Here is a 10,806-nt window from a genome sequence, read left to right as displayed (position 1 = left end):
TTTACAAGAGGGAAAATCATAACCACACTTTGAGTTTAAGAGCTCATTCAATGGGGTTAGTTTGTATCGTCCTTAAATTTAGTAAGCCGCTATCCAGCTAGAATTCGCGTTTGCAAGTGTGAATTCGTTGCACGCCGCACATAAATAGAAATTTAGTCTGTTTAAACGCCATTTTGTGCACCTTTAGAAGCAGTATGATGTCAGCCATTTTACCAATTAGAGCAGTTTTGATCATGTTCAGTATAAAACTGATTATAGCACACGCGGTGCTGTGTGAGGCTCAGGCCTACCTCCTGTACGGGAATTGTGCTCATCATTTACAAATGGGCTACAGCAAACCAACACTAGTAGGCCTACGCTTATTCAAGTGATAACCAAAATATAGACTGTTATGCGGGGGGGGGGGGGGGGGGGGGGTATTTAAATAACCTGTGGGCTATTTCACTATTTGGCTACAGCCTAAAATCAATAGGCCTATTTGGTGAAGCAGCCTTAATTGTTTCGTCACTGATATGTCTGGAATACCATTTCACCCAGGCCTTAATATCACAAACGTAGGCTATGCAAATATAGCTTAATCCCACTGCATGATGTTTATTTCCCTGTATGATTTGATAATTGTAGGCGTGTCTTGGTTTCTTTTTGTTGGATCTCTTCTTCGTTGTAGTCCTCAAAATCCTCCTGATCCTGTGAGGGTGAGGAGATACATGCTCTCAGTACGATGGTGTGGTGATATCCAATGCAGCCACAACACAGACACAGTCTGAACCATTTAGTCCAACATTCACTGCAAACTCGTTGGGAATATTTATTGAGCTGGGATAATAGTAGCTGCTGTTGAGTTCACTGACCGAAAGGGGTGTCCTAGCAGCCAGCAGGTCCCGGGCGGCAACGAGACACACGGCCTCTCCCAGGAAGCAGATTAGGATGTGGACCACATCTGCCCAGCGACCGACAGTCAGCATCAGCACCAATAGACCCCCAAGACGCACGGCCACCGCCTTCAGCAGCTGCTGCTGCTGCTGGCCGGCGCGCGCACGGCTCCGTTCGTCTGTTCAAACGATCAAGAGGCATCTCGTAAAACAGGGGGTAATCTCGTAACAGAGGTTGGGCAGGCCAGTTGAAAGGTTGTATTTGTACATGATAATGCTGCTATCAACGTGGCCGATCGCACAAAACCCCCCAAAACTAGTGAGATCAAGGAACCAGAGTAGATTCATAGTTTTCATCAAATGTATTCCTTTTAAACATAGGCACGTGTTAGAAGCCTACAAAAACCTTTCAGGGAACTTAGGCCTTTTTGAGAAAAGGTGCGACCCTATCCTCAGCTTTCAGCCATTCAATAGTGTATGCCATGATGAAGACAGCAAGACGTTGCAACCTGTGTCGTACCTTGCATGTACACAACCAACAAGGTGTAGCAAATAGTCAGTGGCGTCCAAAACTTCAGTGCCTCAGTGGCAGAAGCAAAGTGTCTGTTCACAATGGATATGGAGGCCAGCACAGCGACAGAGAAGGTGGCGATCAAAGTCCTGCGTAGTAGCATGGGCAGCAGGGACCCCCCCGTGGACAGCAGGGTCATACACACGCCGCAGTAGCTTCGCGAGCTGTGGAGTGTGTACAGCGTCTCCACGTGGTGCAGCAACCGGGACGTCTGATTGGATAAGAGCCACCCGAGCGCTGCCACCAACATCAACGAAAGCAAACGATGTGGCGCCCCCTCGTGGAAAAAGTGTAGACCGCAGCTTAGGGCACAACCTAAGGAGAAGTGACACTGGACGAGCACCAGCTGACATTCCCTTGATTCCTAACAGTCGAGGGAGCAGATCACGGAGACAAAGGGGATTGAAAACAAAAAACACCGAAAATAAGATGTATTATTATTGGATTTAGAACAACTCATAATGTGTGTATCCAGTTTCTTACTAGCCCATCGGTAAACCAAGAAGAGATGGCGCGTAGAGAGAATTCAAGAACCACCAGCGAGGCCACTCTGGAACCCACTAGGGTCAGCAGAACCACCAAGACCACAGCCTGCAGGGTCCGGGCCAGGCCGCCTCTAGCTCTGCTATCATGTCGGAGCGGTCGCTTCTGGCCGGCCGTGGCGTCATGGCTGCACAGCCGTGAGAGAAAGAGATTAAAAGCATATGCACGGCATAGGTGTATTTAAATGCGAGCCATACATAATAAAGGTAAAAATATGTATTAACTATAAGTAGACCTATCATATATATTGAATATATGTATCACCATCTGGTAAAGCAATATATAACAACACCCCATGTCTGAATTCCTCACCGCTGTTGCTCTAGAAACAGGTGCACCCTCGTGATGTCCCGCAGGACCCAGATTCCACAAGCACCGATAACTCCTGGAGGTCAGGGAAGGAATCCCAGAAATAAATGTCTAACATTTTGAAATTAAGGTTATACCCTTTGAATACCCATGTGAAAACCTATATAAGTTGAGGTTATTTTTGTTGAACCGAGATCACTTTTAAAGGTCACACGTTGGCCTATAACAAAAAAAATGTAGACTGTCACAAATAGACATAGGCTACACTATGCTGTGTAGACTTTTGAAATGCTGCTGGTTGTGATGATAACTCAAAGTCCCCCAAAAAGGACGTAGTGTCCCACCTACCTTGAAGTAAACAATCTAACGGATTGGCGTCCGGAACCGGCCACCAGTTTAGCTTGTGTATAAACCAGTATATCAAAGATAACATGACGAATGTTTTTCCAACGTCGAAAAAAATACAATCTATTGGCCTTTATCGGCGTAGAGATTTTGCAAAGTGAAATCCATTCATGGCACAACAACTGAACTGTTATGTTAAGTTAAATAGTTGTACAATTTAATTGAGGGAATAGTTCAGCATTCCCAGTTTGCTATTGAGCTAGCACGAGCCTGTTCTGTGATCATGTATCAAAGGTCACCACAGTGTCATATAAACACCGTTGCAAAATGCATCATTATTTGCTATTGCACATGATATATTTTTGAAAAGCTTATTATAGGCCTTTTAATTTCATAGAGCACATACAGATCAAACACTATCATAGTGTGGTTTGTGCAAACTTATTTGAATACAATTTGAGCAACAATTAAGCTATAATACCAGAGTTGTTTTAAAGCTTTAGTTTTATAATCGAGTTTAAATGGGTTTTCAAGAGCAGACCTACACATAATTTCTGATTCAATCACAATAGTAAACTTACATTTTATTCGGCAAATTCATACAATTATTTATATATTTTTATAAAATACTGCCACTATGTTGAATTCATAGTGCTATATGTTTTTGACATGATGAAAGTAAATAATCAAAAGAAAAATGCAATCTATAAAGAATACTTTAGAATTGTTGAATATTCTTAAGATAAATGTAAGTGAAGATGATCCCATTCCCATTGTTCCGGACTTTAAATCACAAAACGGAAGGGAATCTCACAGTCAGACATGGTTTCCACATAATGCTTTTCAAATGCAGCGTTTTCCTCAGGACTCAAGTGATTCTTCCAGTCACCAACCTCCCCTGGGAAAACAAAAGGCATTTGTCTTCCAAATCTCAATTGATAGATCAGCCTTTCTTTCTATATATTTCCTGCTTAATTACCTTTTCTCAAGAAGTCAGACGCCTTCCGGTCAAAGATGTTCCCTGGTACTGAGGAGTAGTTGGCCATTGGGTTTTCTCGCATGGCATCAAACGTCGTCAATTGCACGATATTGTTGAGAATGTCTTCTGACAAGCGGTGACCAAGGAACTTGGCAATACGCTGAATCTCCCTGGCAGGATTCTGCATATTTTTGTATATAAAAATGGCAAGGAATAATTCATGAATGATGAATGATTCATTAATTTATGTTTCCTGCAGATACAACGTTTTTCATTATCTGTATTCGTCAAATACCACCTACCTCTTTCATGTCCTCGAAGAAAAGATAGTGTATATTCCTTTTGTCCTTCTCCTTCCAATAACCTTTGACATGTTCGTACCACGATCCCCATCCCACTTTAATAACACATTGACAAGTATTAGTAGTAGTCCAAAATAAATAGGATACAACTACAGGATGCATGTTCTGATGAAAGATGAAAATATGTGTGATCTTGGACCGTTAACATGCTGACTTGAGCAAGCATGTTATAACATGATATAGATAACACTTTACATACATGTTACATTAATCACCCATTATTAAACATTAGTGAATAAGTATTAATAAGTATTATTATATAGCATCAGCAGGGGGTTAGAGTTAGGGAAAGAAGTGGTTGTTGGCTAGATCAGTAAAACACACATTTTCAGTACCTGAACCTCAGTGTCAGATCAGGCCCAATGTTTTTTCAAATACAACTAACACGTGATCACATTCATGTGCACAAGTATTCACATATTCAATCCAAAAGCACTTGCATTGTCCTTCCATGAACTTCTTCTGGTACCCTGACCATGGCCCCGGCTCCGGCTGAACCATGTTCATGCGGTCAAAGTGAAAATAGGACACCAAGGTGTCTTTAGGGTTCCGAGCCACATAGATAACCTAAAATGAATGTGATAAAATAAATGATTGATTACATTGACATGCAGATCGGCCAACAATCTTTCTCTCTGGGATTATTTTCTCTGGAGCTAATGACACGACTGAACTGCGTTGGTGCAATGGACTAAATGCATTTTGAGGGAAATGATACAAATGGCTCAATATGACCACTCTATTAGGTGTCCTGATGTCAGGAAAATGGGTTCAATAATAAGAAGCTGTGGCACCTTGCTTCCTGATTCCCAGAAGGACTTAGGCAGCAGCTGGATGGGTAGATGACTCTTGATCACACGAGGAGGATCCATCTTCTCGAGTTGAGTAATCCCTGAAGGGACATAAGATCAGTGATCCAAGGTCTGATTGGTGAGAATAGGTGCAATGTGCCTGTGGTTAGGTAGTAGTGACCAGCTGGAGTAGGGTAAAGTATGATGTAACTGGTTATGTGGTACTGACCAGTAGGGTTAGCTGTGGTGTGACTGGTTATGTGGTACTGACCAGTAGGGTTAGCTGTGATGTGGCTGGTTATGTGGTACTGACTAGTAAGCTCAGGTGTGGTGACTGGTTATGTGGTACTGACCAGTAGGGTCAGGTGTGGTGTGACTGGTTGTGTGATGCTAACCAGTAGGGTTAGCTGTGGTGTGACATGTTGTGTGGTGCTGACCAGTGACTGGTTGGGTGCTATTGACCAGTGACTGGCTGTGTGCTACTAACCAGGGTGAGATGCTTTGGGCGAGCTGAACTCCAGGAAGGGCATGCGGGTGTTTGTCGGAGCCCGCCTCACCATCTCCGCATCGCCGCCGTGCAAGATCAAATCTACGATCTCCTGCGTCCATGTAGTACCTGAAACGTACACGCATGTGCTGTACATATATGTGGATGTGTGGGTTGTGGAGATAAATAGTGGCGGCCCTTATAACGCTTTTATATAATATATTCGTATCATATCATCTATAATAGAGGGGAGTTACATACAATTACAAAGAAAAAATGGACTGCGTTTACATAGTGCTTTTCAAACCAGTGGCCGCTCAAAGCGCTTTACAATTTTGCCTAACATTCACCCATTCATGCACTCATTCACACACCAGCGGCAGTGACCACCATGGACGGTGACAGCCAGCTCATCGGGAGCGGTCAGGGTGAGGTGTCTTGCTCATGGACACCGCAACGCTCTAGGAGAAGCCGGGCTGCCGAACTAGCAACCGTCTGGTTACCAGGCAACCCGCTCCACCCCCCTGAGCCACATGCCGCCCCTTTTAAATGACATTGATTGCTTGCGTCCTACCGTGATGGTTGCTGCTATGTTACTTTATTTGGATCATCCCTATCTTTAACAATTCTGTTCTTTTCAACATTTCCTACCTGCCTTTGGGTATGTGACGATGAGTAGGTCTTCTGGAAACGCTTGAAAGGCCTCGACTTTCTCCCAGTGCTGGACTATGGGCTCCAGCAAAGGGATGCCATGGACCTCTTGCAAGGTGCATCGGGTTACCTTTGGTTTCAAATAATAGGCAATCAAACAAAAGTGCTACAGGTAGATCAAGTAGCAACGAGAGTCCACGCAGAATTTCAAATGAAATCGGTCGTTATGGTCAATTAGAACCGATTTGTTTCCTACCGCTGGGATTTTAGTTTGATATTCCATACTTGCCTCGACCATTGCAAAACACAACAGCACCTTGACATCTGATTTTGAGCTACATTTTTATGCGTGTTATGCAGTTGCACATGGCTTTTAGTCATTTCAACAGCTCCCTCAATTTGGATTGGATTGGCCACAAAACACTGTTATATACTCGGTAATATCCCCTCCCTACTTTCACATAATTTTTTGACAATGTCACAATATTGTGTATAATATATATATATATATATATATATATATATATATATATATATATATATATATATATTATATTGAGCAAAATGTATAAAATGTGGTGTGAAAAATCAATCAAATGTAAAGGTGATATTGAATAATCAATGAATTTCCGTGGGGATATTACTGACGTATAACAGTGTTCAGTGGCCAATCCAATCCAAATTGCGTGTTCATCGGCCCCTCATTCCAACTGAAAGCCAGGATGCTCTGGGCTCCTGGGGATTCTGTCGACAGTGGTGGGTCTTTCTGTGCTCAAATGTATTCCTAAAAGAGCTGAACTAAGCGCACCCTCAGACTGGCTGAGCAAACAGCCCTGGGCTCTTCTCATGTTCTACATGAGGAGTACCAACGTCTGCCCTCAGGGAGGTGCTACATGGTCCTGGAGGGAATATAAGTTAAATCACTCTTTTGTTCTTCACTCCAAAGCACTGCTCAACCAACCGATAAACGCAACGAGCCCCCTCAACCCATGGGCTGCGATCACACATTCACATATACACGATCACGTGGACTCAGCTCCACCACCATACACAGAGACTGTGTCTGTGAACAGATGTTCTCTTATGTCAGATTTTCTTGTTCGACAGAGATTATTCTATGTTGTTGAAGATTGTTGGACATATATTACAATTTTAACTCAAAATAAAATGTCCATTTGATATTAACTCAACAATACAAGGGAAATAGGGTGGTTGACGATCTTACAGTGTTTTGATGACATCCATAAGGAAAATGGCAAGATTATTGAAAATTGAAATAGAAAACGTCAGATCAGGAGTGTATAGTATTTATTTGTGTGTTGTTATGAACGCCCATTGATGTTAAAGTGGATGAAATGATATGCCTACATTTATAAAATCCAACCGAAATCCCTGCAGTAGTATCTTTATTTATTTTTACAAGTATGAATATAATGAGCTCTACTGTTACAATGTAGGCCATTTTTCACTGGGTGCTTTAATAAAAATGAGACGAAATGTGTAAAACCTGAAGTCACATGACTCGCCAGGGAATGGGGTCACGATATTTCAACAATGTGATCAGAGAAACCTTACCTTGTCCGCCATCTGGAGTTAAAAGAGAAGTCAAAGTTGAGTTGGAACATATGCTGAGTGACGTACATCAAATGTTCCAATCTAAAATTCAATCAATGATCCAGGAGCGCTCTAGCCTGGCACCGCCCATCTACCTACTTCCTCATATATTCAGGGCTTCCTTCGAAGCCAGATTTTTGGCGTCCAATCAGCGAACAAAGGGCGCGGCTGAGAACGATGACGTTACAGTCAGCTCCATGGAGTCAGCTCTCGTTGACGGACATCTTCACGCACGGTGTTTGGTTTGTTTACAGTCTGCGCGCAACGTGATTCCCGGCCAAACGTTAACGATTGGTTATGGCAGATCCAGAGTGGCACTGGGTAGATCCAATAGTTTAAACTTCAACAGACACCCGCCTTCAAGTGAGTTAACGTTGGTAGATTGAGTAGGTCCAGACTCTCTGTACAAATGAAATGAAGTACGAGAGTCTGGTAGGACCAGGCTAGGAGCGCTCAGCACGGATGGGTGGCCGCTGTAGGCGGAGGAAGGAACTGATGCATGCAGACAGTTGCTGCAAGACGGAGCTGATGAATAAAAAAAGTTATCATTTATTGCGAGTCGTGGGACTTAAATGTTTAGCCCAGCATGAACTTCAACTTCAAAATCTTCAACGATTATCTGACTGCTGACTGTGATCACGTTTGCTGAAGATACAAGCTAGGACTACAAGACTACATGATGTAGGACACAAGATCACCTGCTGCTATCAGTGGTACTGTTACTGCAAAGAAAAATTGCAATGTTCACCAATGGGTTAGTACGCGGACGCCGCAGGGAAGGCCGCCAGTGGGCGGGACTCACCGCCAGGGGGCGAGAATCACCGCGATGCTTGCTAGGTTTCCGCAACATTAGATGGCGCCCTCATTCCATGGAATACTATAGAAATATACAGGGTGCGATTTGCCGGTGGGGATGGTGGGGATTATCCCCCCCTCTGGTTTACACGTCCTACCCTCTGCTGAATTATTTTTATCCTCGGTGGGGATAAAAATTATCCCCCCCACCCAAAGTATTTTCACCATTACATCGTAATAATTAACAACCAAAATACACAGGGTCCGTCTTCATTTTGATTGTGCTGTGATTTTGATCTACCGGGAGCGAGTCAGAGGCGTCGCGCTCGCAGAAAGCAGTTTTATTTTGAAAACCAACCGGATTTACTTGCGTTTCTATGGTTTCAAAAGTCAACTTCCTGTCCCCGCCGAAACAAACGTTTAAACCAAATGGACGAAAAATGAAAAGAATACAGAGCAGCATATCTTCATATTTGAAAGAGCTTGAGTCTGTGGCTTTTGATTTGGGCATCCAGGCTCGTAGGATTGGGTGTTTGATGTGCGCTGGCTGTCCTCAGCCTGCACGTCAGTGACAGCTCTCTGGGAGAGCTATCCAGCCTTCCCGGCCCGCAGATTTGCAGAGATGTGGTTGAAGCAGGGTCACCACTATGGCAAGCCGAATTGACATTTATTAACTAAGTTTGACTATCCGGAATTTACATTGTAGATATCAACAACTTCATTCAAGATATCTGTTACGTAGTTGTGACTAGTCGAAACGACAGTTAGAGATATCTGTGACGTAGTTTTGACTAGTCGAAACGATAGTTAGAGATATCTGTAATTCAGTTTTGACTAGGCGAAACTGAATTACAGATATCTGCAATGACTTCACGGAAAACGACATTCAACTCGTCACACATCTTAAATGACAATTGCAGATATCTGTAATTCAGTTTCGCCTAGGCAGAATGAAAGTTAAAGATATCTCAAACGTCATTTGAGTGTTGGGCATTACGTTTTAGATATCCAGAAATACGTAATTTCCCCTTGCCACCACGCTGCTATCGATCCGCCAACAGGAAAGCAAAAAAAAGAGGCTGAAGTGCGTCATCAGAGCGGACTGTTTTCGTAGTCTGACCTATAGTCTACCCGATTAACCCATAAAAAAAAAAAAAACGTCTTGACAGCACATTGTGGTACTTCATATTTTCTGTTGAACTGATATCGGGGAAAAAAAATATATATTTTTTTATTTGGCACATTTAAAAACAATATTAGCTATGAGAAAATATTTTTGCAAATGCAGTGGTTAAGTTCACGTTCAAAATAGGCCTACCGCCTACGTTATGAAGCCTAAGTGTAAGGTTTAGATACACAAAGTCACAAGATCAACTGTTTTCATAAGTTTTCACACTGTTGTGTGGTTATTTTTCCTGAATAAAATGTTTCTCAAAATTATCCCCCCCTCTGGTTTTTTCACAAATCGCACCCTGGAAATATATATCTAAAGTATTCCATGGAATATATATATATATATATATATATATATATATACACGCCTGCACACACACACACACACACACACACACACACACACACACACACACACACACACACACACACACACACACACACACACACGCACACACACACACACACACACACACACACACACACACCTGTCTCATCAGCCTGTGTATCGTGTGTATTTGTCTCAGCATGTGTAACGTGGGTCTTTGTTTTGTTTTTCACTTCAGCGTGTGTGCTGCGATCTTTGTGTGTGTGTTTCTCATCAGCAGGCGTAATGCGTGACTTTGTGTGTTGTGTTAGGTCCCGGGCAGGGCGCAGTGACTGAGACACACAAGTGTGTCATTTGTTTTCAAATGGTTGCCTATCACATGAACTGAAAAGTTATTTATTAGAAAACAGCATGAAGAAAACCCAAGAGCAGCACATCGGTTTATAGAGGCCTATCTGTGTCAAGGACATTTTGACTGTAATGACGCCAAAACTGTGATAAAAAATCAACGGATAAAAAACGGATCACCGGAATAACTTTCTGCCAGTGCAATTAGCACAATACAGAAGGCCTCATACATAATATGAATAGTAGGCCTATCTGAAAGCATCATTTACAAACATCATTATGAACACTAGCAGTGAAAAAAGACGTTCAAGCTGTTTAAAATTAATGCTGGTGGTGGTCACTTAGTAAGGAGATATCCTTAGCAGGACCCCTAAGACTTGTTACTTAAGCGTGTATTTTCTAAGATCTAGGGCTGTCCCTTCGCTACGTAACGGGTAAACCGCTGAGTCATATGCCAAAGCCATCTGGTGCTGTAACAGCATTAGGCCTGAGAAGTGGCACACGACAGCATTTCACCAGACGCAAACATGTTGATCTCCAAATGGTTAGAGACAGCATCATGCTGGTCATCGTTTGTTTCACCAAAGCATTTTTGTTCAGTTATTTATTCATTACATCAAAATAAAACTAATTCATTT

General features: G+C 42.6%; 2 protein-coding genes across 2 annotated transcripts; both read right to left on the bottom strand.

The window, feature by feature from the left end:
* Positions 1-570: 570 nt before the first annotated feature.
* On the bottom strand, positions 571-2,934 carry tmem82 (transmembrane protein 82). Its single transcript, XM_030361816.1, has 6 exons — positions 2,644-2,934; positions 2,299-2,371; positions 1,927-2,113; positions 1,393-1,807; positions 852-1,051; positions 571-687 (listed from the first exon to the last, which is right to left on the bottom strand). The coding sequence occupies exons 1-6, from the start codon at positions 2,726-2,728 to the stop codon at positions 595-597; spliced, it is 1,053 nt and encodes a 350-aa protein (XP_030217676.1). The 5' UTR covers positions 2,729-2,934; the 3' UTR covers positions 571-594.
* Positions 2,935-3,126: 192 nt separating this feature from the next.
* sult1st5 (sulfotransferase family 1, cytosolic sulfotransferase 5) lies at positions 3,127-7,697 on the bottom strand. Its single transcript, XM_030361828.1, has 8 exons — positions 7,486-7,697; positions 5,911-6,040; positions 5,260-5,388; positions 4,776-4,873; positions 4,422-4,548; positions 3,922-4,016; positions 3,620-3,800; positions 3,127-3,538 (listed from the first exon to the last, which is right to left on the bottom strand). Exons 1-8 carry the CDS (start codon positions 7,495-7,497, stop codon positions 3,426-3,428), a joined length of 885 nt encoding a protein of 294 aa, XP_030217688.1. The 5' UTR covers positions 7,498-7,697; the 3' UTR covers positions 3,127-3,425.
* Positions 7,698-10,806: the final 3,109 nt, after the last annotated feature.

The sequence above is a fragment of the Gadus morhua genome, chromosome 7 (genome assembly GCF_902167405.1).
Source record: "Gadus morhua chromosome 7, gadMor3.0, whole genome shotgun sequence".
NCBI lineage: Eukaryota > Metazoa > Chordata > Actinopteri > Gadiformes > Gadidae > Gadus > Gadus morhua.
Note: the sequence above shows the minus strand (reverse complement) of the source record. Positions and strands in the feature narration are given on the sequence as shown.